At 42.6% G+C, this 27,717-nt stretch overlaps 1 protein-coding gene and 1 long non-coding RNA gene across 2 annotated transcripts; both read right to left on the bottom strand.

The window, feature by feature from the left end:
* Positions 1–1,028: 1,028 nt before the first annotated feature.
* LOC140368146 (monocarboxylate transporter 2-like) lies at positions 1,029–23,094 on the bottom strand. The gene is made up of 5 exons (XM_072455052.1): positions 23,039–23,094; positions 12,267–12,511; positions 2,736–2,879; positions 1,437–2,231; positions 1,029–1,347 (listed from the first exon to the last, which is right to left on the bottom strand). The coding sequence occupies exons 2-5, from the start codon at positions 12,481–12,483 to the stop codon at positions 1,079–1,081; spliced, it is 1,425 nt and encodes a 474-aa protein (XP_072311153.1). The 5' UTR covers positions 12,484–12,511; positions 23,039–23,094; the 3' UTR covers positions 1,029–1,078.
* LOC140366884 (uncharacterized) lies at positions 8,233–9,382 on the bottom strand. Its single transcript, XR_011928088.1, has 3 exons — positions 9,329–9,382; positions 8,894–8,993; positions 8,233–8,324 (listed from the first exon to the last, which is right to left on the bottom strand). It is a non-coding gene; the product is annotated as an uncharacterized lncRNA (long non-coding RNA).
* Positions 23,095–27,717: the final 4,623 nt, after the last annotated feature.

Below are 27,717 nucleotides of genomic sequence, written 5' to 3'. Positions count from 1 at the left end.
GTTAGAACTGGACAGACAGGTTTACAGAGATCTGATTGGATGTTCTTTCATGAACCACTTATGAATTCACAGCAGATGTTCTTTTATAACATCGCGGAAATGTTAATATGGCCAACAAACTATTCACTAGTTCTTAAAGTTTTCACATACATAAGTTAGAAAGCATTTAGTCTGGTCCATGGTTATGTTGCAAAGATGAGTATATGTTAAATTATCTGGTATAAACTTGGACATTAGATACTTGTCAATTACCTGACCCATTTGGCCAACTGCAATTTATTATTAAATAATACATATATATTAGTTAATAATACATATTATGAATGAATAATAAATATAGCTTAAAGGTATGGTTGTCTTGTTGCTTGTTGCTTTGAATAAAGCGTGGTTCAGTAAAAATCATAACTGTATCTTTGATCTTTGATGCATTCACACTGCAGAAGAAAGACAACATTCGTGGGATGTTTCTGACAAAGACTGAAGGTAATTACATCCTCTCCTACCAATTTTCTGATATAATGATGGCCATGAGGACACAGGATTGATTGACAGGTGCTTTTTTTTACTCATGAAGTACTGTTTAAGTTCATAAAATAACAAAGTAACCTTTATTATTACCTTGAGATGTGTGGGTTTGGTAAAAACATGGCTTGGACAGTGCTCCTGGCAAACATGCTTCTGATAGATGTTTAAATCTAATCTTTATCTGATTAGGCCCTTTGTACTTAAACACATCCCCACACCATGATTTGCAGCTCACTGGTTGTTTACTTTAGAGCTGACATTATTTAATGTAACTCTGATATGGATAGATTGTGTTAAGAAACAAAAATGGTAACTTTCCTAACTTAATGCATACTTTCTTCTCAATAGGCTTAAAACATATCATCTTGATTAACGTTTCCTGTACATTTCACTCAAATAAAAAACGCTCGCCATGTCCATTAACACTGCTGTTTGGCAGTTTTAACACACGTTCAGGGGAGAGAAATGGTGCTTGGTGAGACGCCACACATGACTTGGCTCGGATCTTATTTTGATCCAATGTCTTGCAACATGACGGTCGAGAGGATTGGCTTTAGATGTTTGTTTCCCGCTGCATAGGCTCCTCCTCCTTTGGCTCATCCGGCTCCTGCTGGGCTTCACCATCAGCTTCTTTTGGATCCTTGGCCCGGTCTGGGTCCTCAGTCTCAGTCCGCTTGTACAGCTCAGCCTGCTTACGCTCACGGTCCAATAGTCTGTAGTTTATGAAGTTTCCAATGAAAAGCCAAATACTAGCTACAATGACAACACTTCCACAGCAAAAATACATGTACTTGTAGTTTTTGGTGAGGTCGACCAGTTTACCTGCAGAACACAAAAGACAGTACATACTTACATACATCATATTTTCAGATTATGTATCATTTCAAAATAAGTAGCTCATTAAAAAGTACCTGCTAGAGGTGGCCCAATCAGGACGGGGCAGCACTCCACTATGGTGGTGAGTCCCACTGCACTGGAGAATCGAGGAGCTCCCACCAGGTCCATGAGCGTCTCGAACAACACTGAGCTGACCATCCCAAAGGCAAAGCCAAAGAATATAGCATAAATGACTAAACCGGTGTAGTCATCCGCCAGTGGACACAGGAGGTGGCAAACCCCATTGTACAGAACAGCAAAGCTGAAGAAGTATTGGATTTTGGGTCGGACCCATCGCGAGTTGGCAACAAGTCCCATGGTTGGTCGGGCAAACATGTCAACAAAAGCCAAGATGGAGAGCAGGAAGGCAGCGCTGTACTCGTCCACACCCATGTCTTTAGCGTACGCCGCAAGGAAGACAATAGGTGCAAAGAAGCCCAAGAACATGATGCAGTTTCCTGACAGATAGATGAGAAAGCCCCGGTGTTTGAACAGAGACAAATCTAGATACTTGTTGATAATTTGCCAGGCCGTGTGTTTCTCTGTTGTGGTGATGGCAGCGACCGCCTCTTTCTTGGCTTTACTCGGTGGGGGTCCCAGAGGTCTCATGAGGGAACCGGCCACACAACAGTTCAGCAGTAACCCGCCCAAGATCATGAAACTGCCTCTCCAGCCGAATCTGTTGAAGAGGAACTGGTTGAGGGGAGCAAGTGTGCTGAGGAAAACAGGACTGCCGGCCATGGCCAGTCCATTAGCGATGGGCCGCTTGGTGAAGAAGTATTTCCCGATCATCGTCAGCGCTGGCTGCAGATTGAACGCTAAACCAAGTCCTGCAACACATCAGAGGCACATTAGAAAGTTCAGAAAATCACATTAAATCATACAGACATCATGCCATTTGTGAACATAAATCATAAATGTATCTAGAAGTGGGCAATTATATTAAAATGTAGATAATATCATGAGTGTTCTTTTGAAGGTATGCAACATCTGAATATCGAGTATATTATTTATATATTCAAAAAAGCTGATTAAAAATAATAATTAAGGAAAATGTTAAGTTGTTTCACATCTGCCTGATAGTTAAACATCAACTAATATCTAATGAAGTCATGTTTTAACACATTTCTGTTGTATTGACATAATATCATCTGACTGTTGTTATCAGGATACTGCATCAAATTGTATTTTGCATTGTATTGTATTTCATCTGGTTGTACACATTTCAATTACAGAGTTTGTTGTCGAGATACATCCCAGAGAGGAATAGTATTGTTTTAAACCGGATGAAGCACATGCATCTCTAAATAGCTTATTGGATTATCTGGACTTACCACCGATCACGCCAATGCACAGATAGAGCTGTGGAACGCTGTTACAGAAGGAGGCTGAGATCATGCCCACGGCGCACAGACAGCCCCCCATCATCACTATGGGCCTGCAGCCGTACGTGTTGACCAGGATACTGCTGATGGGACCTGGAAGAAGCAAACACATGACATCCGTGTATGTACAATATTTACAACAGGCAAGTGTGTGGACCGTCATGGCTTTATGGGGTTAGAGCTGCAGCCACTATTAATAGTTCCATCCGCAGCGTCTCAATAATTAAACACAACACCGCCACAGTCCTACGCCAGGTCTGTTTAGAGGCACGTTAGTGACAATGGAAACAACATCACACCAAGACGTGTGAACAGATTCTTGCACAACATTTACATGCATTTAGATATGAACTATGAACTTTGCAGCTCGGGAAACAAGCAGAAGAATGTATGTTCCTTAACATGCATGTCCCGACCAAATAAGATAAGATAAGATAATCCTTTATTGTCCACACATGGGGAAATTTTATTGTTGCAACGCAGGTAGATACAGAGGAAAAAGACAGATAACTTATAGGAAGTTTAAAAAACACTCTTAATAGAAGAACTCTTATAAACAAAACCCTTATAAACAAAACCTCTAATTTCCTAAAAAGGAATGGAGGGGAAAAATAAATAAAGATTAAAATAAAAGATTAAAATAAAAATAAAAGAAAAGAAAAACAGCTAGCGTAAGACAAGATAATAATAATAAATATAGCCGCAAGCGGCAATGATCGGCCCTCGCCACGCCGCCGCCACGCCGCTGCCACACCGCCGCCACACCGCAAGAGGAGGGGGCGCTAACGCGCCCCAATTGTCCTTTTATTACGCCTACTGCTGAATCTGTGACGCTGTCACATCTTCTCCCCTTTGTTTTACCATCAAAAATCAATTTTATTTTGAATTCTTGGCAAAATGTGCGGCTTTGCCGCACAGACACCGTGACTCTTTGAATGAAAATGTGGATAACTTTTGATGGTCCTGAAGATGAGTCTCACCAAATTTCAGGTTAATAGGGCTGACGCCCTGGGAGGAGTTTGTGAAAGTCTAAAGTGTAAACATGTTCTGGCCCCATTGGAATAACATGGGAGGTTTCGGTCATCGTTACGGCAACGCCATAACAATTATGACATGGGTCTCATTGACTTTTTTGATGGGGATGCTAAAATTGAGTTGTGTGTCAAATTTCATATAATTTCGCAAAACTAAACATTTAACCTCCATATAAAATCTGTAGGGGGCGCTGTGGCGCCAAATGAATTTATTTCACTTCAAGTAGGTTTAGGGCAAAGAGTTTAACAACTGATTCTAATTTGACGCAATTCGGACTTTATCTGCGCAAACGGCAGAAATTTTAAATATGGGAGATTTCTGAAATTTTAGTTACAGTTTGCGGCTTCGCCGCACAGAGACCGTGAGAGGTATCAATGTAATTTGGATAACTTTTGATGTCCCACTCCTCAGTAGCATTTTCACCAAATTTCAGCTTTTTAGGGCCAACGCCCTGGGAGGAGTTCGTAAAAGTACGACGTTTGGAAAAACTCCGAAGTCATGTTTAGCCATTTTTGAAGTAATATGGCCGACATTTGGTTCGGGGGACGGCGTTGCCGTAATAATATTTTTTACTTCTCTTGTCACCATCTACCTCTGCGCCAAATTTCATGATTCTACGATCAGATTTTTTTTGGGTCATTTCCCATCTCTCAATGCATTTTTGGTACATTTGGTGGCGCTGACGCGCCAATTTTTTTTATTTTAGAAAAGGGAAATAGCCAGAATGTAGAGAGGCACGATTTTTAGAGGTGTGCAAATTTTTGTGACTTTTCGTCAATGTTCACTGGGTGAAAAATAGGGGGGTTGGTCCCGAGAAGAAGAAGAAAGAAAGAAAGAAAGAAAGAAAGAAAGAAAGAATAATATTCCGATGCGAAAACAATGTTTCCCATTTTTCAAATATCATAAACTATACATTTTCGGAAAGCGCTCGCGCTTTCCTACCTCATGGTGTGGGTCCCTGGTCACTGACGGGTACTTTCGATAATTTTGAGTGGGCTCCGCCCACTTTGTGTTTTTGGCCCTCTATACAGTAATAATGTTCAATTTTTGCATTACATGCTTATATGCACGGAACATGCAAGAGATGGGGAACGTATTCGTGAGCTACTTAGCGCAAATGAGTGCTTTACATTGGGATGACGACCGCTTCGCGGTCGTCATCCCAATGTAAAGTGCTCGTTTAGTGCGAACTTTTGCACGGGCTTCGCCCGTTTACAACGGTAATGTTCCATTTTCCTACAACTAATTAGTATGCACGGGGCGTGCATGAGTGGAGGAGTGCGTTAGTGAGTGTTTGGAAGTGGGCGAGCGCTTCGCGCTCGATTTCGTGCGCACTACGTGCGCACTTTCGCAGCCGTGCTTCGCACGGCCTTACGAGATTAATAGGCCTCTCGCCAGCTTGTGGCGCTCGGGCCTAATAATAATAATGGTAAAATAAACACTCTATTTGCATCAGTTACATAAATAAATAAATAAGTTAAATAAATATGAATTAAACAAATCAAATGTCTAGAAACTAGGTCACTGCAGCCAATGTATGATTTTTGTTTATAATTCTTCCCCTTGTAAAGCAATGATTGGATAAGTTTATTTTGGAACAGCAAATTAAACAGCAGTAAGCGTTTGAAAAAAAAAAAGGGAGAACTAATATATATATATATATATATATAATGAAAAGTTATGCGACTTAATTTTCTGGGCATCAATCTTGATGACCTTCAGGAAACTTTCCTCATTTGCCGTAGCAGTGATGTGATGTAGAGTCTCGAGGGCACAGAGCGATTGAGTGCCTGTGATGAGGAGCGCCCAGCAGCCATATTAGCTCCACTGAACAGAGCTTATCGTCTCTAGGCCAGACACAGCACGGACTTCATTTCACACACAAGCAAAAAACTAACTAAATATATCCAGCTCGGTCCCAAATGGAAATGACACATAAAGTTAAAGGTTTTCAGCTATTAGATGGTGATGTATGCTCCAACTATGAAGGTCTGCAAACATTTAAAACTCTCACTTTTACAGCATAGTTCTTGTGTGTTTAGTTTGAATATGTAACAATGTATTAATTAAGTCTTAATTAAGTGGGATTTATTTGCGTTTTAACAGTTTTAAAATACGTAATTAATCAAAATGCAATGTGGACAATAATAATAAATGAATGCAGTCAAAACTTTTGAAATCCTAAGCCTATTTCTCATATACATCATACTTCTGGGTCACATACTCCTTCAGACATATTCATTAAAGTCTAGAATTTTACCTCAAATATTAAGTAATATAACTCCAGCAAGCCAGTTGTATACCACATTATCAATAAGGTGAAATATATTGTACAATAAAGTCTTGATTTGCCCTCATTTACAAAATAACATACTACAAACAGTCAGAGTGAATACATTTCCTCTACTGACATTATTTTCCCTTGAGTCAAAGAAGTAATAGAGCGCAACACAATAACAATTATAATACAGTTCCTTTGATCCTCCTCTATATCTTAAAAGCATTTGTTTGATTCTAAATGTGTTGATGTCCTGACACTGCTTCTGTTCTGTTTTGTGCCATAGTTTCACTCCACGTGCTGTAGTACAGACGCTTTGAAGGAGTGGCATGCTAAATAAATCAAATAAGTAAGTCAAATAATAAAGCTTCTCCCATTGTTTTCATCGTCTTAAAATTGGTCACTGACGAGAGCCTTTGGTCAACTCCATTAGAATGAGCTCTCTTCTCCTCCTTCTCTCTTTGAGGTTTACTTGTGCGATAATTAGAACAGGCATTATTAAGCAGACATAAAGGTTATTTTGATTTAAAGCACTTATTGTTGGCCTCCTGCATGAACATTAACCTACTCCAGGTTATTTTAAGGCAATGCAAGTTTATTTGTAGAGCACATTTCATACACAAGGCAATTCAAAGTGCTTCACAGCAGGAAAAATGCATTCAAATCACAAAGAAATTACAGAAACAGAAATACAATAAAATTAACTAAATTAAAAATTATCAATCAACTGATTGTCTAAACTAACAACATCACAAACAAAAGAGAAGAGTGCAAAGAAAAAAAAAAAGTTCAGTCATATGCGCAGCTAATCAAAACTGTTTTTAGCTTAGATTTGAACATTGTCAGAGTAGAAGTCTGTCTCACATCTTCAGGAAGAATGTTCCAGATTTTAGCTGCATAAAACTGAAACGCAGATTCCCCATGTTTAGTCCTGACTCTGGCACCAGCAGGAGGCCGGTCCATGTTTAGTCCTGACTCTGGGCACCAGCATGAGGCCGGTCCATGTTTAGTCCTGACTCTGGGCACCAGCATGAGGCCAGTTCATGTTTAGTCCTGACTCTGGGCACCAGCAGGAGGCCGGTCCATGTTTAGTCCTGACTCTGGCACCAGCAGGAGGCTGGTCCCTGAGGACCTCAGAGTCCGAGACGGTTCATATGGCGCTAACATGTCCAAGATGTACTTTGGTGCTAGGCCATGGAGAGACTTGTACACAAGCAGAGCTGCTTTAAAGTCTCTTCTTTGAGCCACAGGGGGCAGTGCAGAGACCTGAGAACAGGACTAATGTGATCATACTTCCTGGTTCTAGTCAGGACCCGAGCAGCAGCGTTCTGGATGTACTGCAGCTGTTTTACAGCTCGTTTGGAGAGGCCATTGAGCAGGCCGTTACAGTAGTCTAATCTACTGGAGACAAACGCGTGGATAAGTCTCTCTAAATCTGGTTTTGACACTATATTTTTGATTTTGGCAATGTTTTTTTAATTCAATTGAAATCGTGTGTACATTTTAAATCACATAAACAGAATTTAATTGAGGCAAATACAGTTTTGTCTCATAATTTTTAATCTACCAGTTTAGAATTTTACCAACCAAGTAACTTTGATTTGAAAATATATTGGCAATACCAAACTAAATTGAAGCTTTAACAACCTAAAAACAGTATGATTTGTATCTGTATTATACCTAATGCTGAAGAAAGTGTAAAGCAGAAGGATCTGCTCCGAACATGACTCTGTGTCTGTCCTGCTCTCTTCTCCTCTCTCCTCTCTTCTCCTCTCTGCTCCTCTCTTCTCCTCTCTGCTCCACTCTCCTCTCTGCTCCTCTCTTCTCCTCTCTCCTCTCTGCTCCTCTCTCCTCTCTTCTCCTCTCTGCTCCACTCTCCTCTCTTCTCCTCTCTGATCCTCTCTTCTCCTCTCTGCTCCTCTCTTCTCCTCTCCGTTCCTCTCTTCTCCTCTCTCCTCTCTCTTCTCTCAGCTCCTCTCTGCTCCTCTCTTCTCCTCTCTGCTCCACTCTCCTCTCTGCTCCTCTCTCCGCTCTTCTCCTCTCTGCTCCTCTCTCCGCTCTTCTCCTCTCTGCTCCTCTCTCCTCTCTCCTCCTCTCTGCTCCTCTCTTCTCCTCTCTGCTCCACTCTCCTCTCTTCTCCTCTCTGTTCCTCTCTTCTCCTCTCTGCTCCTCTCTGCTCCTCTCTGCTCCTCTCTTCTCCTCTCTGTTCCTCTCTTCTCCTCTCTCTTCTCTCAGCTCCTCTCTGCTCCTCTCTTCTCCTCTCTCCTTTCTTCTCCTCTCTTCTCCTCTCTGCTCCTCTCTTCTCTCTTTTCTCAGCTCTTATCTGCTCCTCTCTTCTCCTCTCTGCTCCACTCTCCTCTCTGCTCCTCTCTCCTCTCTTCTCCTCTCTTCTCCTCTCTGCTCCTCTCTCCTCTCTTCTCCTCTCTGTTCCTCTCTTCTCCTCTCTGCTCCTCTCTTCTCCTCTCTGCTCCTCTCTTCACCTCTCTTCTCCTCATTTCTCCTCTCTGCTCCTCTCTTCTCCTCTCTGCTCCACTCTCCTCTCTTCTCCTCTCTTCTCCTCTCTGTTCCTCTCTTCTCCTCTCTGATCCTCTCTTCTCTCAGCTCCTCTCTGCTCCTCTCTTCTCCTCTCTGCTCCACTCTTCTCTCAGCTCCTCTCTGCTCCTCTCTTCTCCTCTCCGTTCCTCTCTTCTCCTCTCTCCTCTCTCTTCTCTCAGCTCCTCTCTGCTCCTCTCTTCTCCTCTCTGCTCCACTCTCCTCTCTGCTCCTCTCTCCGCTCTTCTCCTCTCTGCTCCACTCTCCTCTCTTCTCCTCTCTGTTCCTCTCTTCTCCTCTCTGCTCCTCTCTTCTCCTCTCTGCTCCTCTCTTCTCCTCTCTGTTCCTCTCTTCTCCTCTCTCTTCTCTCAGCTCCTCTCTGCTCCTCTCTTCTCCTCTCTCCTTTCTTCTCCTCTCTTCTCCTCTCTGCTCCTCTCTTCTCTCTTTTCTCAGCTCTTATCTGCTCCTCTCTTCTCCTCTCTGCTCCACTCTCCTCTCTGCTCCTCTCTCCTCTCTTCTCCTCTCTTCTCCTCTCTGCTCCTCTCTCCTCTCTTCTCCTCTCTTCTCCTCTCTGCTCCACTCTCCTCTCTTCTCCTCTCTGCTCCTCTCTTCTCCTCTCTGCTCCTCTCTTCACCTCTCTTCTCCTATCTGCTCCTCATTTCTCCTCTCTGCTCCTCTCTTCTCCTCTCTGCTCCACTCTCCTCTCTTCTCCTCTCTGTTCCTCTCTTCTCCTCTCTGATCCTCTCTTCTCTCAGCTCCTCTCTGCTCCTCTCTTCTCCTCTCTGCTCCACTCTTCTCTCAGCTCCTCTCTGCTCCTCTCTTCTCCTCTCCGTTCCTCTCTTCTCCTCTCTCCTCTCTCTTCTCTCAGCTCCTCTCTGCTCCTCTCTCCTCCTCTCTGCTCCTCTCTTCTCCTCTCTGCTCCTCTCTCCTCTCTTCTCCTCTCTGCTCCTCTCTTCTCCTCTCTGCTCCTCTCTCCTCTCTTCTCCTCTCTGTTCCTCTCTTCTCCTCTCTTCTCCTCTCTTCTCCTCTCTGCTCCTCTCTTCTCCTCTCTGTTCCTCTCTTCTCCTCTCTCCTCTCTCTTCTCTCAGCTCCTCTCTGCTCCTCTCTTCTCCTCTCTCCTTTCTTCTCCTCTCTGCTCCTCTCTTCTCCTCTCTTCTACTCTCTTCTCCTCTCTGCTCCTCTCTTCTCCTCTCTGTTCCTCTCTTCTCCTCTCTCCTCTCTCTTCTCTCAGCTCCTCTCTGCTACTCTCTTCTCCTCTCTCCTTTCTTCTCCTCTCTTCTCCTCTCTGCTCCTCTCTTCTCCTCTCTTCTCTCAGCTCCTATCTGCTCCGCTCTTCTCCTCTCTGCTCCTCTCTTCTCCTCTCTTCTCCTCTCTTCTCCTCTCTTCTCCTCTCTGCTCCTCTCTCCTCTCTTCTCCTCTCTTCTCCTCTCTGCTCCTCTCTTCTCCTCTCTTCTCCTATCTGCTCCTCTCTTCTCCTCTCTGCTCCTCTCTTCTCCTCTCTGCTCCTCTCTCCTCTCTTCTCCTCTCTTCTCCTCTCTGCTCCTCTCTTCACCTCTCTTCTCCTATCTGCTCCTCATTTCTCCTCTCTGCTCCTCTCTTCTCCTCTCTGCTCCTCTCTTCTCCTCTCTGCTCCTCTCTTCTCCTCTCTGCTCCTCTCTTCTCCTCTCTGCTCCTCTCTCCTCTCTTCTCCTCTCTTCTCCTCTCTTCTCCTCTCTTCTCCTCTCTGCTCCTCTCTGCTCCTCTCTTCTCCTCTCTGCTCCTCTCTCCTCTCTTCTCCTCTCTTCTCCTCTCTTCTCCTCTCTTCTCCTCTCTGCTCCTCTCTTCTCCTCTGCTCCTCTCTTCTCCTCTCTGCTCCTCTCTTCTCCTCTGCTCCTCGCTTCTCCTCTCTGCTCCTCTCTTCTCCTCTGCTCCTCTCTTCTCCTCTCTGCTCCTCTCTTCTCCTCTCTGCTCCTCTCTCCTCTCTTCTCCTCTCTGCTCCTCTCTTCTCCTCTCTGCTCCTCTCTTCTCCTCTCTGCTCCTCTCTCCTCTCTTCTCCTCTCTGCTCCTCTCTTCTCCTCTCTTCTCCTCTGCTCCTCTCTTCTCCTCTTTTCTCTCTTCTCCTCTCTTCTCCTCTCCTCTCTTCTCCTCTCTCCTCTCTTCTCCTCTGCTCCTCTCTTCTCCTCTCTTCTCTCTTCTCCTCTCTTCTCCTCTCTGCTCCTCTGCTCCTCTCCTCTCCTCTCCTCTTTCAGGACAATCACAGTTCTGTGAAGCAGGTTATGTGGCTTCTTTTGTTGGTAGTAATTAAGACTCGCTCTCGGATTAAGAGTGGCTCGTATTTCCATGTTTCCTGCTGGTTTTACATGAAATAAAAAGTGTCAAACGTTTCAATATCCTCTGATGTGAGCTTTTACTCCACGTGTCCTCTCGCTCATGGCTCATCACAAGCGCTCTGAGAGAGAGGAAGCACTGCTGTTTACTGCGTAAGCCACGCCCCCTCAGACAAAATGTTATTGACTGGTTTACAACTATTACTTAATGAATCAATAATGATGTATGTTTGTGTTTTCTGCTGCTCTGCTGTCGTTTGTAACGTATAGTTTCTGAAAGGACATTATGAATAAGCCCGAGTCGACCACAGGGAATGAGAACAGTGTAAAACCTGGACACACTGCAGCTGTTTAATAGTTTAATGAATAGATGATGATGTGTGCAATCAATATAAATGCATGAGTTACAGGAGCCCTCATAACCACATGTGCTGACAGTGTACTGCTGTTATTACATTAAGTCAATGAACAGACAGTAAAGCCGCTAATGGCTCCTAGAATAAATGTATCTATCTTGTATTGCTGCATCGAAGAAAGTCTATTTTATAGACAATATTCATTTTTATCAATATATATTTTGTTTTATTGACAGGTTTGCAGTATCCTGTAGAATATGCAGATGGAACAGAACATTCACTCATGCCAATAAAATAGACGGAGCTGAAAACATTTCGTAACAAATGTCCTGATTTAAGATTTGAACAGCTTCATCAAGCAGTGTTATTCTCTAACAGTGAATTAGAGCCTGTCAGATGGTGGCACAGAGCCACTGCAGCCAAAGGAGAGCAACCACACAATCCAACCAAGCTGACCTCAGTGGACCATATTCAGGAGGAAACACCAACATCTGGGCCATGTGTCACCCGGCTGTCATATAAAGATGTTTGACTGAGAAATGAGACAGCTGCACTGTTCTATTAAATTAAAATAATAATACTTAAATGATGCAAACGCCACAATATAATATTTTGTAATCCTTCAAAATGTTAGTTCACACGACACAGGCCAGCATCTCATGTATCTAGTTTATGAACCAAGCAGAATGGATTTAGTGTGTGAACAACAGTATGATTTTAGAGTCAGATCAAGTCAAGTCTCATGAATTATGCATTATTTATAACTGTCGAACTGCTTCTGAAGACCGCTGCTGTTGTAACCTTAAAGGATTTTGACTTGGTTCTCAGAATTCTTGATGATGACTGCTGCACAATGACAAAGTTTCGATATCTGACTCACAACATGTATGTACAGTTCTCAGTCATTCCCATAAGTACTTCCACACTTGTTATGTGCTTACAGCTTTTACAGTTAATATAATTGAACCCTTACCTGCAGCGTACATGACTGCCAGCATGATGGAGGAGATCCATGCTATCTCACTGTAGGAGGCACCAAAGATGATCTGGATGTCTTTGAAGAAGACCGTGATGGCTTTGGGGAAGGCGTAGGAGAAGCCGATGGAGATGAATGATCCCAGGACCACTGCCCAGCCCCAGCCGCCGTCTGGAGGAGGCACAGCTGGGGCTCCTGTGGTTGGGGGAGGCATGGTGGACCTCCTCAGCCTTCACTCAGACCTGCAATCACAAAGTACTCTGGTGTTTGAAAGGGTGTAGAGCACTGATCAGAGTTAACTGCGGCTTTTAAATTCACTAGACCCATTTCTAACTCACGATGGACTCGTTTGGACCTGCAGTTTTGCCATAACAATGATGGAAACCAACCTGCAGTATCCGTTCTCACTCTAGAACAGCAAGAAACTGTACCTACAACATCATATTCCTCAGGAGATTGTATTGTATAATGTAGTTATGGCACCAAGATTGCACAGCTCAATAGCATATAGGAACAATGTAACAGAGGCAGGAACATCCTGTCATAAAAACATAAATATGAAGATGGCAGTTATACGAGCCACGTTCACAAAACCACTCTGGAAACAATGAGGAACATATTCAGCACCAACAGAGCTGTTGGTTAGCTGTTAATAAACTCCTATTCATAGTCTGATCACTTTGTATTGCTCTGTATTTGTTTATTGATTTGTAGTAGAAAAAGCTTCAGTTGTAGTCATCTGGACTCAGTTTGAAAAAATAGACGTTTCGACTCTCATCCAAGAGTCATTGTCAATAAAAGAATTTAGATCGAGAACTCCGATATTAATACTGTTCTGTGGTAAGACCCGCCCATTGGGAGGAGCCTTCCTGAAGTAGAAAGAGTTGTTTGTTTCAACAGAAACTCCACCCTTGTATCTACCGAGCTAGCCTATTCAGAATCTTAATGGCCTCTTAGAATCCTCTTTGTCTTTGTGAGACCCTGGCTCAACCAACCTGAGTACCTGATTAGCATCTAAATGTCCTGGTCCTGGTCCTCTACCTTTCCAGGGGTTCAGTATACCATTATAGATACCAGGAAGATTGAATCTTAGCCCTCCATTTCTGTTTAAAGAAGGTCTTTCTTTTTTAATAAAAATAGCTTCCTTGACTCCTCTTTCAAACCATCTTTTCTCCCTGCTTAAAACCTTCACCTCACCGTCTTCAAACGAGTGATTAGAGGCTTCAAGGTGGAGATGCACGGCACTCTGAGGTCCTGAACTTGTATTTCTTCTGTGCTGATGAAGCCTCTTGTGTCGAGGCTGTTTTGTCTCACCTATGTACCGTTCTTTACAGCTTTCTTCACTGCATTGGATCGAATAAACTACATTGCTCTGTTTTTGAGTCGGCAACTTGTCCTTAGGATGAACCAGTTTTTGTCTTAAAGTGTTTCCTGGTTTAAAATAAACAGGGACTTCGTGTTGTCTAAAAATTCTCTGCAGTTTTTCCGACAGGCCAGACACATAAGGGATAGAAACACCCTTCCTTCTCTGTTCAGTTTCCCTTTTGTCCTGCTTCTTGGTTCTCTTCACTCTGTTGAGAGCCCAAGCGGGGTAACCACAGGCTGAGAGGGCATTTCGGACATGTTTTTCCTCTTTCTTCTTGCCCTCTGAGCTGGTGGGCACACCTTGAGCTCTGTGTTGTAAGGTTCTGATCACTCCCAGCTTGTGCTGTAGTGGGTGGTTGGAGCCAAAGAGCAGATACTGGTCCGTTTGTGTAGGTTTCCTATATACTTCTATTTGGAGTTTCCCGTCCTCTCCTCTGATCGTGGAACAATCAAGAAAGGCCAAGCGATTCTCCTTAGCGTCTTCTCTTGTAAACGTGATATGTGGGTCCACAGCATTGATGTGATCAGAGAAGGTTTCCAGCTCTTGTTCCTTGATTGTTACAAACGTATCATCGACACAGTTTTGGGGCTATGCCTGAGAATGAGGCCAGTGCCTTCTTCTCAAAGTGCTCCATGTACAGGTTGGCCACTATGGGAGAGACGGGCGAGCCCATGGCACAGCCATGAATCTGTCTGTAAAATTGTCCCCGGAATTGAAAGTAAGTGGTGTTCAGACAGATGTCCAACAGTTTACATATGTGTTCAGGTGTCAGTTTGGTCCTTTCCTGTAGGGTGGTGTCTTCCTGCAGTCTGATCCTCACCGCTGCTACTGCATCAGAGGTCGGGATGCAGGTGAACAGGGACACAACATCATATGAAACCATGAGGTCATCTGGGTCCAGTTGGAGATGTTTCACTTTATCCACAAAGTTGTGCGTGTTTTCCACATGATGTTCCGAATTCCCCACAAGCGGAGCCAATATAGTTGTTAAATGCTTGGCCACATTGTAAGTGATGGAATCTGTGCTGCACACTATGGGTCTGAGTGGAACATCCTTTTTGTGTATTTTTGGAAGGCCATAAATGCAAGGCATGGTTTCACCAGGATACAGTCTGTAATACAGAGGCCGGTCTATCGCTTCCTCTTTTTCCAGCCTTTGTAAACAGTCTATCACTTTCTTCTTGTAGCCACTGGTCGGATCTCTTTTCAAGCGTTCGTATGTGGTCGTGTCCTCGAGGAGGGTGTGGACTTTGGCTTGGTAAAAAACCACCTCATTCAAATATCACATCTGAAGAGAGAAAAGCACTTTCAGCACTGGAAAAAGATCATAGCATCAACATCCTCCCAGCAGACAAGGGACGTTGCACTGTGATTCTCAACGCAGCTGATTACGAAGCCAAAGTCCACACCCTCCTCGAGGACACGACCACATACGAACGCTTGAAAAGAGATCCGACCAGTGGCTACAAGAAGAAAGTGATAGACTGTTTACAAAGGCTGGAAAAAGAGGAAGTGATAGACCGGCCTCTGTATTACAGACTGTATCCTGGTGAAGCCATGCCTTGCATTTATGGCCTTCCAAAAAAACACAAAAAGGATGTTCCACTCAGACCCATAGTGTGCAGCACAGATTCCATCACTTACAATGTGGCCAAGCATTTAACAACTATATTGGCTCCGCTTGTGGGGAATTCGGAACATCATGTGGAAAACACGCACAACTTTGTGGATAAAGTGAAACATCTCCAATTGGACCCAGATGACCTCATGGTTTCATATGATGTTGTGTCCCTGTTCACCTGCATCCCGACCTCTGATGCAGTAGCAGCGGTGAGGATCAGACTGCAGGAAGACACCACCCTACAGGAAAGGACCAAACTGACACCTGAACACATATGTAAACTGTTGGACATCTGTCTGAACACCACTTACTTTCAATTCCGGGGACAATTTTACAGACAGATTCATGGCTGTGCCATGGGCTCGCCCGTCTCTCCCATAGTGGCCAACCTGTACATGGAGCACTTTGAGAAGAAGGCACTGGCCTCATTCTCAGGCATAGCCCCAAAACTGTGTCGATGATACGTTTGTAACAATCAAGGAACAAGAGCTGGAAACCTTCTCTGATCACATCAATGCTGTGGACCCACATATCACGTTTACAAGAGAAGACGCTAAGGAGAATCGCTTGGCCTTTCTTGATTGTTCCACGATCAGAGGAGAGGACGGGAAACTCCAAATAGAGGTATATAGGAAACCTACACACACGGACCAGTATCTGCTCTTTGGTTCCAACCACCCACTACAGCACAAGCTGGGTGTGATCAGAACCTTACAACAGAGCTCAAGGTGTGCCCACCAGCTCAGAGGGCAAGAAGAAAGAGGAAAAACATGTCCGAAATGCCCTCTCAGCCTGTGGTTACCCCGCTTGGGCTCTCAACAGAGTGAAGAGAACCAAGAAGCAGGACAAAAGGGAAACTGAACAGAGAAGGAAGGATGTTTCTATCCCTTATGTGTCTGGCCTGTCGGAAAAACTGCAGAGAATTTTTAGACAACACGAAGTCCCTGTTTATTTTAAACCAGGAAACACTTTAAGACAAAAACTGGTTCACCCAAAGGACAAGTTGCCGACTCAAAAACAGAGCAATGTAGTTTATTCGATCCAATGCAGTGAAGAAAGCTGTAAAGAACGGTACATAGGTGAGACAAAACAGCCTCTACACAAGAGGCTCTATCAGCACAGAAGAAATACAAGTTCAGGACCTCAGAGTGCCGTGCATCTCCATCTTGAAGCCTCTAATCACTCGTTTGAAGACGGTGAGGTGAAGGTTTTAAGCAGGGAGAAAAGATGGTTTGAAAGAGGAGTCAAGGAAGCTATTTTTATTAAAAAAGAAAGACCTTCTTTAAACAGGAATGGAGGGCTCAGATTCTATCTTCCTGGTATCTATAATGGTATACTGAATCCTTGGAAAGGTAGAGGACCAGGACCAGGACATTTAGATGCTAATCAGGTACTCAGGGTGGTTGAGCCAGGGTCTCACAAAGACAAAGAGGTTTCTAATAGCCCATTAAAATTCTGAATAGGCTAGCTCGGTAGATACAAGGGGGGAGTTTCTGTTGAAACAAACAACTCTTTCTACTTCAGGAAGGCTCCTCCCAATGGGCGGGTCTTACCACAGAACAGTATTAATATCGGAGTTCTCGATCTAAATTCTTTTATTGACAATGACTCTTGGATGAGAGTCGAAACGTCTATTTTTTCAAACTGAGTCCAGATGACTACAACTGAAGCTTTTTCTACTATGGAACACGCCTGGACGAATGAGGGATTACACCGACATTTATTGATTTACCTCATTTTGTCATTATGCTATTGCCTTTGGAGCTATTTACATGAATAACGTGCTTCTTGGGATATAGTGTTCATTCATATGGATTGTACTCTGCACACAGCAGAGAGACTACAATTGAGGTCATATCTTATCTTATCTTATTTATTTGCCCTCAAAACACATGTTCTTTCTTCTGGAAGTACAGTCAGAATGGAATGAATAGACTACACTAAACATAAATAATGAATAGTATAAACTCACTCACTCGTGTGGCAAAATTGTTTGTCGAGGCCTTTTCCTGACTCACCTTGACCCCACCCCTCCCCCACAGCCTCCAAGTGGTAATGGAAACTGCCACTTCATTCACCTTTGTGTACAAAGCAAACACACCCTGATGTGGTGTGATGTGTCCGCAGGCATGTTAATGGGCAGCATTGAGGAGACAGAACATGGACCACAGGTCAACAGACCATTACATTACGGTCAAGCAAGCTGCAGATCAAGAATTATGGTTCAAAGCTCCACTGGAGGTGGAGGGTGCACCACCTGTTGTCTCTGTGGGGATGTTACTGCTTAGAATGTTCCAGAGTATGGCTCTAAAGTTACTATTATACAACCATAGTTGTAAATGAGAATTGGTTCTCAATCGACCTACATAGATAGTATAAAATAATAACAATGATTAACCTTTATTTTAACAGGTAAGAGCCCATTGAGATCAAAACCTCTTTATTAAGGGGGACTTAGGGCAAAGTGAAAATGTAGCAGTACAGACAAAAACAAATAAACATTTACACATTTAAAAGAGGCATTTAAGAGAAAAGTAATAAAATGCCATAGTGTGGAACATTACAGGGAATGCAATTACATATCCATCCTAACCAAGCTTCACACAGACTATTACAGGCATGGGCGGGGCAGCAGGGTATGCCACCTCAAACAGACTACTTTAATAAAAGAAGCACTTCTTTACTTCATCTCTGTCTTGATCAAGTTGCTCATAAACACAAGCTACGACTTATATGAAGAAACATTACCAAGTCAGAAATGAAAAAGGCTTTTACACACAGTTATTTGGACACTTAGGATATCACTTGCATCACTGTTGCGGAATTATTTAATCATTTGATTTCCTTTTCTTTTGACACTTGAATAAGTTACAGACCTTTTCCAGATTTCTATTAATTGGTTCTGATCGACACTGATACGATAAGAGGCTTTCAGTGCTCTTTAGATGAAGAGTGAAAGTGAGGGTAAAGCAGCCATAAAGACTGTTAAAAATGGTCTATTTAATATTGGACCACAAACTGTGCCTGGGCTGCTATAGTCATACTCAGTTCAAAAGCTTTCACCTGTCTCTGAAACCCTGAGTCAAAGCAATTGAAAATGAAATGTCCCTTTCAAGTTGACCCAAGCAAAAGAATAGCAAATAGCAAACATTAACAAACATCTGCTAAATGTGGTCCTTGCATACTTCATACAAGCAGGTGTGACAACAGGTCATCCACCACTCATGGGGCTGCATACGTAGTGAAGGGAGGTTTGAATACAGGTTTTCAAGGTCACAGCAGTCAGGACTATCAGAGGACCCAAAATGATTTTCAGGGTGTATTAAATGTGAAGTTTGAGAGCAGTCGTTGAAGTAATTGCAGGTGGAATCAATAATACATCTCAGTTTAAATTACAAAGAAGAAGCTGCAACGATGGCACAAATCTTCAGAGAAAAGCACCAAAACCCAAAAGTTATCTGGTTCTTTATAAATGCAAAGAGAAGGGTTTTCTTTCTAAATATTGCAAGGATACATCTGTGTGGGTCAGTCGTCAAAGTGCACCATGTTTCTACAAAGCTTTTACACTTTTATGCACAATTATTCCTGTATTAACCTGTAAATATAAAGCTGAATGATTTATGATCAACGTAAACACAAAAGGACAACAACCCCAGCTCAGACTTGAACTTGAGCTATGCGTGGTGAACAGGTGCGACACTGTTTAACGGAAATTTGACCTTACCACACCGTCAAAATTATGGCAACGCAAGATTAGCACTAAGGTTACCTCCAAGCAGCACAAGTCCCAGTGCTTAACAAGCGGTTCATTATTAACTCTGCAAGTGCTCACCTGGTTTTTAAAGCATATAATACAGAATCTTATCTCCTGTCCTTGTACGTGTCCCTTCACTAGTCTGAGTGTGGTGTGAAAATGTCTCAAATGCGTCCTTGCGGTGATTAACAGCTTTATTTAATGGGAAAACATCTCATTCGTCCTTGAATTCTGACTTTTGCGTTGATTGGAGTTAATTGCCAAAAATATAGTTGTTTTTTTGTTCATGTAAATATATGTTTTTGTTGTTTTTTACCTTTCAAGTGCAATACAATGTCATTGCAAGTGAGAAAATGCTTGTTATTTTTATGACGCGGAATAATGCTAGTCTAATGCGAGTCAAATCAAGATCTAAGAAAACACACAAAAGAGGAAAGAGAAGATCATCAAAAGCCCAACTCCAGAACTTAATTTGACTTAATTTATGTTATGTCAGGCACAAGATTGACAGCCATAGGTCAAGTCGCACTAATTGCACTAATTGCTTTCACCAATACAGTGGTTTTCATTGTGAGTACAAGCAGTTTGAAGTCAACCACCAGTTCTTTTTGTGCTGAACAATATTTGCACTTACCAAGTCATTACTATTCATGATTTGCCCAAGATAAAAGCCTCCTTTTATGTCACTTTCTAACACTGACATTGTGCCCACTTCTTACCCAATCCCCAGCTTCAGCTTGACTGCGCAAACACGTCATCAAGGTTGTCGACAAGTACATTTGACAGTGTCCCTTTGTTTTTCCAAAAGCAGCCTGCGTCCACATGGAGCACACACGCTGTATATGTATGTATATAGAAGCAAACTGGATTACACGCCGCGCATACTGCCGCGTGATGAAGTTAGCCATCACGGTGGCTGCGCTAACCGAGCCCGTGGCCGGTCACAGCCAGGTCATTGTACCCTCTTCTAGGTAAACTTTCCGTCCAAAAAACATGAGACACAGAATCTAAATTGAGAGCTTTTTTCTTTTTTTCCACAGCATATTTTCTTCCAGTTGAACCAGACATTTTGTAATTGTTTGCAAAGTTTAGCAGAGATTAAACAACATGTATAGAAATAAACCTTATGCACAATAGACTGCAGACCTGTCCCGCTGCTACATTAATTTAATTAATTTAAGTGTGGAGAGAAACCATTCCTTCCAAAATATTGGCAAGGAGGAAGTAGATGCAACAAACTGTACTTATATAGAATTACACCACTGTCCAACTTGAATAAGTATAGGAAGTAAGGTCAGATGACACTTCGGATCTGTTTTCTAGGTCACTGTAAGGTAAAACTGGAAAGATAATTCAAGGATAGTCCGGCAGTCTTTGTTTGACTTCTCAAATATTTACTGAAGTTCGACAGTTTATTGCCACAAGAGCAAACATAAAATGAAAGATGAACATTGTGTATGTTCAAGCTACCGGATGTCTCATCATTAAGAAGCATTAGTGGTTTGCCATCAGCGTATGCCATACAAACAAAGAGGCTGAGTTGTCTTATTCAATTCCATGCAGTCCCGATCGTTTTTTGGGTTTGATGTGTCCACAACAAAATAATCCCGGGACAAAAGAAATACAAGCTGAAATCTGATCCGAGATGAAAACACAGCGCACAGAAGGAGCAGTGTAAGGCCTGTGCTAACACAAGGGATCTGCTCTCTCTACAATAATAGATCACCTCCGTCTGAGTGAGTTCCACTTGACTTAAGGCAAACAAATGCCTCCAGTCCCTTAAATGGACAAGAGTTTTCGAGTACTGTAAGCCTTGTGTTATAGCTTTTTATAAGACAATGGAGATCTCTTGTCTTGTTCTTGTTGTGAGTGCAGAAAGTGAAACCATTCATTCTATAGTGTAATCACAAGTATTAAAGTCCTAAATATAGACCTATAATGTATGTTTGATGTTTTGAAACTCCCGAAAAGTATAAATAAACCCCACTAAAGCAGGATTAAACCACACAATAACTAACTAATACATTCCTGAAAGTATCACGAAGTCACACAAGTCATAAGCAACAAATTAGTTAGACTTTTCATACCAGATTTGTCAGGAAAGGAATTCAAGAGAACCCCTTTGACAAAATAGAAAATATGTAAATGTTAGACTAATTTCAGAGGGGGTTGATATATTTCATTTGTTTTGAAGATATGCAAAATTAGACTAAAAAACAAAAATAAGAAAACTATCAAAGGTTGCAAAAATACTTGAACAAAAAATGTAAAGAGCAGAAAGTTCAAGTGTTTCAAATATATATATATATATATATATATATATATATATATATATATTTGTGTTTAATCTCTGAGGTGGTTGTGGTTCTGGTGGTTTACAAAAAAAAGGAAAAAAACAAAGATGATCTAGTCTTCTTCTTACTATTACCTATGTCACGATGACATCTGACCTACAGGTCGTAGAAAACCCAGCGTGGGACTCCAACATTCACTCTTTCTCTCTTTTTCCTGTCCTACTCTCTTCTCTGCTTTTGCACAAACACAAACTACAGAATGACACCTGATTCGACTCAAGACTTCTTATTTCCTTTTCACCCAATTATACGAACTTCAAATATTTCAACAACAACTGTAAATGAGACAAGTATCTGCCCAAAACTTGTATTATCACACAATCTCCCTACGGAACAGCACAAGCCTTAAAATAAAAATAAAAAAACACTAAATAAAAACCCGCTAACCACCACTGCCAATAGAGTCGTGAATAAAGCCATTTAAGGTCTTGTCTTTTATCAGCAGAGACACGGGGAGCAGACCGGTGCTAATGGACAGGACCTGTTACTCTTCATTGTGTCAAATTTGACCGCCACAATCCCAATCAAAAGCAGCACTTTGTCTGCGAAGAGCGCGAACACTGGAACATTTTCCTTGAATTTCCCCGCTACAGTAAAGAGAGCAGTTATTTTTACTCCATCACATCAGCTGACCAGCACGGAGCCCCCTCGGGGGAAATGGCTTCTGTGTCCTCTCTGAGCTGCACACTTTAGTCTGGGCTGGAGGACAGGCTGTGCCCGGTCTTATCGAATTAAATATTCAAACAGAAGGAGCAGGTAATCCAATTTACTCTCAACTCTGAAAACAAAACCTGCGTAACATTTATATCTTGCTCATAGCTACTGTCGAAAAACAATAGCTTATTTACAGTGTGTATAGGTAATAATAAGTATGTTAGAAGACATAACAGTATAAGCGGTTTATATTGGGATAACAGAGCATCGTGGTCCTGTACTTTACAACATGAATACTATTTGATCTATTTTGCTATTGTACAACTCAGCATTTGGTACCCCATTTCTTAAATACTACAGTAGGGCAGGTTTCTTAGTAGAGCACAATTTGAACAACCTGCATCTAAAAACAAACAAAAATACACACAAATAAAACGTATATAATGATTAGAAAATGTACTTTGACAGAGAAATGCTTGCGGTCATGACTGTTCTGAGCCTGCATTAGAACAGTGTCAGAGTGTAGAGGCCTGTCTCACATCTTCAAACACTCTTCCAGATCGTAGCTGCATAAAACTGAAACTGCAACATCTAGTGAGTGGGAAGCTGGGGTTTAAATGTGGACCGTTATTCGTTCAAACTCCACGAACGACACTCAACTATGATTTCTCCCCGGATATGATGCTGGCTGCCCTGCTCTGTGTAGTGATGCATGTGTGGATGCAAGGCCCCGTGCCCTGCTGCTATTACACCAGCTCTGACACCAGCTCTGACTCCCCCCCCCCCCCCCCCCCCCCCAGCCTTATAATTTATTCATCGTGACTAGTGCGCTCCTCTCCAAATCACGCACTACGTGTCTAATAACACAAGCGCAGTCTATTTGGCATTCAGGGACAGACTAGGCACGGCCCAGCCTCCACTTATTCTAGCACGCTCGCCTTTACATCCAATAGTCCCATACATTACGCACTTCTCCCCCCTCCTCCTCCTCCTCCTCCAGCCGCGCGCGTGCCGACTTACCTTCGGGGGACTGGAGACGCGCGCCCCGTTCCCTGTTCCCTGTGACCTTGGAGCGGGGTGGAGAGAGGTGTCCGTGTGTATCGGCCGCGCGCGTGTCCTGTCCCGTTTAAATTTCCCGACTGGAGCTGCGGATGGAAAGAGGGCGGCGCTGAACGCTGCCGCCGCTGAGGATGACGATGACGCGATGGGGGGGGGGAGGCGCGCGCGGGATTGGGCCGGTCCCATCCACCGTCCCTAACCCGCTTAAGCCCTGGCTGCTGTAAACAAGGCCAGCGTGATGATGATGGCACGAGCCGACTATGCGGCGGGTGATGCTGTCTTAAAGGTGCAGTGTTTGGGACGATGGGACTGTTTGGGATGTTGGGCGTATTTTGGGGGGAAATTATTTATTTTATTTATTTGTTAATTTGACAGGGACAATGCAATCATACATAGTTACAAACAAAGCTTGCAGCCGATGTGATGCACACTAAGTTTATAGCCAGAGCTAATTTTCAACTTCTGTCCCTGGTTGGGCTTTTCTAAATCCCCCCTCGGATATATAAGGCATTAAAACACATTTCCATTATTGTAAATAAATCAGTGATAAATATACACATCTACACAACTCATTTTTCTTCACTCATGCACGTGACTCATACACATTCATAACACTTACAGGTGGGTACACTTTTGATTCTCTTTCAGCCCTTCAGTCTGGAGGTGAACATATTTGCTTCCGAAATGCACTTTATTTCAGGGGGTAATGAATTCCAGAGTTTACCGCTCTTAAAAGAGAAGGATGATTGTCCAAATGACGTCCTGCACTGTGGGATTTGACAGTTTTGGTTTGAGGAGCCTCTTGTAACTCTGCTGCTGCTGTTTAGTCTCTGTATAAATGTACTGATCGGTTAAGGGGCCAAGTTATTGATACATTTGTAACATAATTTAAGAAAACACACATTACTGAAGCTTTCAAAACTTAATATCTTATAATGAGGGGGATGAGAGCAAACCAAAGTGGAGTTTTGAGTGTGTGAGACGTGCAGGTGGTCGGAGGTCTCATCTGATTGGTCGGTTGGTGTAAAGATACGGTCCTGTCTCTGATTGGTTGGATTGAATATCGCCTACTATTGGGTGATCCCAGTGAGAATAGAGGTGGATCTTCAGTCTAATTTTGTTTGGCAGTCAACAAATGTTTAGCCCAGAGCTTTTCAAATGTTTTTTCTGACGCAGCCCCCTTGGGAGATAAAAAAAAAAAAGAAAAAGGATCCACACCCTCGCTCTTTCTCTCTCTTTCTCTCTCTTTCTCTCTCCTTTTTTTTTTTTTTTTACGGTACAGAAACACATCCTGTGAAGATGTACAACTACAGTAGGTAGCGGTAAATGCACCTTTTCAATTTGCTTCCAACCGCCATTAAAAGTAACCCAACAACAACAGTAGCGTTCAGTCGAATTGAGAAGGCCAGAACTGATGGTTAAATGATTTATGATATTTTATTGTTTCCATTTCGTGTCATTCAACAAACGTCGGAGCAAAAATAATTACAATCTTGTCTCTATAATCATTGTTACTAACTCATTACATTAGCATAACAGTTTATTATCTATAATGATTCAATAATACATTCATTTATTTGACAAACCTTGTTCCCCTGTTGACTGTAGCTTGATCTTTGGGTTTTTATAACTTTCACTGTGTTTTTTTTATGTTTTCATCTTAACCGTAGCTTACTTTATTTCTATGTCTTTTCTTTGAAGTAGATTTTTGTTTCATTGTTCTTCTTCTTCTTTGATGTTTCATGGAGGTTGGTATCCATGTGTTACATTTATGCCACCTACTCTAGTTTTACTTCTTAGACATCATTTTTTAGACTTCATTTTTTAGACATTATTTTTTAGACATTATTGCTTTAGACTTCATTCTTTAGACTTCTTCAGACTTCATTCTTCAGACTTCATTCTTTAGACTTCTTCAGACTTCATTCTTCAGACTTCATTATTTAGACTTCTTCAGACTTCATTCTTCAGACTTCATTCTTTAGACTTCTTCAGACTTCATTCTTCAGACTTCATTCTTTAGACTTCTTCAGACTTCATTCTTCAGACTTCATTATTTAGACTTCTTCAGACTTCATTCTTCAGACTTCATTCTTTAGACTTCTTCAGACTTCATTCTTCAGACTTCATTATTTAGACTTCTTCAGACTTCATTCTTAAGACTTCATTCTTTAGACTTCTTCAGACTTCATTCTTCAGACTTCATTCTTCAGACTTCATTCTTCAGACTTCATTCTTTAGACTTCTTCAGACTTCATTCTTCAGACTTCATTATTTAGACTTCTTCAGACTTCATTCTTAAGACTTCATTCTTTAGACTTCTTCAGACTTCATTCTTCAGACTTCATTCTTTAGACTTCTTCAGACTTCATTCTTCAGACTTCATTCTTCAGACTTCATTCTTTAGACTTCTTCAGACTTCATTCTTTAGACTTCTTCAGACTTCATTCTTTAGACTTCTTCAGACTTCATTCTTCAGACTTCATTCTTTAGACTTCTTCAGACTTCATTCTTCAGACTTCATTCTTTAGACTTCTTCAGACTTCATTCTTCAGACTTCATTATTTAGACTTCTTCAGACTTCATTCTTCAGACTTCATTCTTTAGACTTCTTCAGACTTCATTCTTTAGACTTCATTCTTTAGACTTCTTCAGACTTCATTCTTCAGACTTCATTCTTTAGACTTCTTCAGACTTCATTCTTCAGACTTCATTCTTTAGACTTCTTCAGACTTCATTCTTTAGACTTCATTCTTTAGACTTCTTCAGACTTCATTCTTTAGACTTCCGGTTACACAAGAAGTTTCCAAAATAAAAGTGAAACCTTTTAAATGTATCTTTACAGGGAAGGAGACGAGCGCAAAGGGAACCGGACAGAGGAGGGACAAAGGAGAGACAGAGGAGGACAGAGGAGAGACAGAGGAGAGACAGAGGAGGGACAAAGGAGAGACAGAGGAGGGACAGAGGAGGGACAGAGGAGGACAGAGGAGAGACAGAGGAGGGACAAAGGAGGGACAGAGGAGGACAGAGGAGAGACAGAGGAGGGACAAAGGAGAGACAGAGGAGGGAAAAGGAGAGACAGAGGAGAGACAGAGGAGGACAGAGGAAGGACAGAGGAGAGACAGAGGAAGACAGAGGACAGAGGAAGGACAGAAGATGGACAGAAGAGGACAGAGAAGGGACAGAGGTGGGCAGAGGATGGACAGAGGAGAGACAGAGGAGGGACAGAGGAGGGACAGAGGAGGACAGAGGAGAGACAGAGGAGGGACAAAGGAGAGACAGAGGAGAGACAAAGGAGAGACAGAGGAGAGACAGAGGAAGACAGAGGAGGACAGAGGAAGGACAGAGGATGGACAGAAGAGGACAGAGAAGGGACAGAGGTGGGCAGAGGATGAACAGAGGAGAGACAGAGGAGAACAGAGGAAGACAGAGGAGGACAGAGGAGAGACAGAGGAGGGACAGAGGAGAGACAGAGGAGGGACCGAGGAGAGACAGAGGATGGACAGAGGAGGGACCGAGGAGAGACAGAGGATGGACAGAGGAGAGACAGAGGATGGACACAAGAGGACAGAGAAGGGACAGAGGAGGGCAGAGGATGGACAGAGGAGGATAGAGGAAGACAGAGGAGGACAGAGGAGAGACAGAGGAAGGACAGAAGAGAGACAGAGGATGGACAGAGAAGGGACAGACGAGGGTAAAGGATGGACAGAGGAGAGACAGAGGAGGACAGAGGAGAGACAGAGGAGGGACAGAGGAGGACAGAGGAGGACAGAGGAGAGACAGAGGAGGGACAGAGGAGGACAGAGGAGAGACAGAGGAGAGACAGAGGAGGGACCGAGGAGAGACAGAGGAATACATATATATATATATATATATATATATATATATATATATATATATATACATATATACATATATACATATATATACACATATTTAATTTGATATATATTGCATATTTCACAATCCTCAGAGTGTGTAGTAAGTTGCAATTTCCTGTATTCTAGTGCATTTCAGCTGTAATATTAATAACAACTAATTTCTCAGTTTATTGAACATATTTAGGCTCCATAAAACACTCCAGGCTCTAAACTATTGACGCTTTCTGTAGCATTTATAAAAACATCATTTCGACATGAACCACTTTTTTGCATTTTCCAATTGCAGAAGGCTCTCGATGAGCAGGGCTGGACACTGAGGATCTGCAACACAACAGTCGCTTTCTTCATGCTCCAAACACAGCGTCTCTTTCTGGGACACTTTGGTTGGTGCATCGTCAACAACTCAACAAGAAAGATCCCAAAGCAACAACAGTGTCACAAAAAAATGATATTTATTGTCATGTACAGCATTTTGAAACGTGGCCCTGAGGAAAAAGTATCAGTGAAATGTAAATCAAGATGGGTATCAGATTTAGAACGAGTGATGTGTCCTAATTCCTGTCCTGCTTGGTGGAGCGAGGGAGGGTGAGAGAGAGACAGAGAGAGACAGAGAGAGATACAGAGAGACAGAGACAGAGAGAGACAGACAGAGAGAGAGAGAGAGACAGACAGACAGACAGAGAGAGGCAGAGAGAGAGAGACAGAAGGAGGCAGAGAGAGGCAGAGAGAGACAGAGAGAGAGAGACAGAGGGAGAGAGA

The sequence above is a fragment of the Eucyclogobius newberryi genome, unplaced genomic scaffold, assembly GCF_026437365.1.
Source record: "Eucyclogobius newberryi isolate DKJ021-1_F unplaced genomic scaffold, fEucNew1.0.hap1 SCAF_2, whole genome shotgun sequence".
Taxonomy (NCBI): domain Eukaryota; kingdom Metazoa; phylum Chordata; class Actinopteri; order Gobiiformes; family Gobiidae; genus Eucyclogobius; species Eucyclogobius newberryi.
This window is presented reverse-complemented; position numbering and strand designations above follow the sequence as displayed.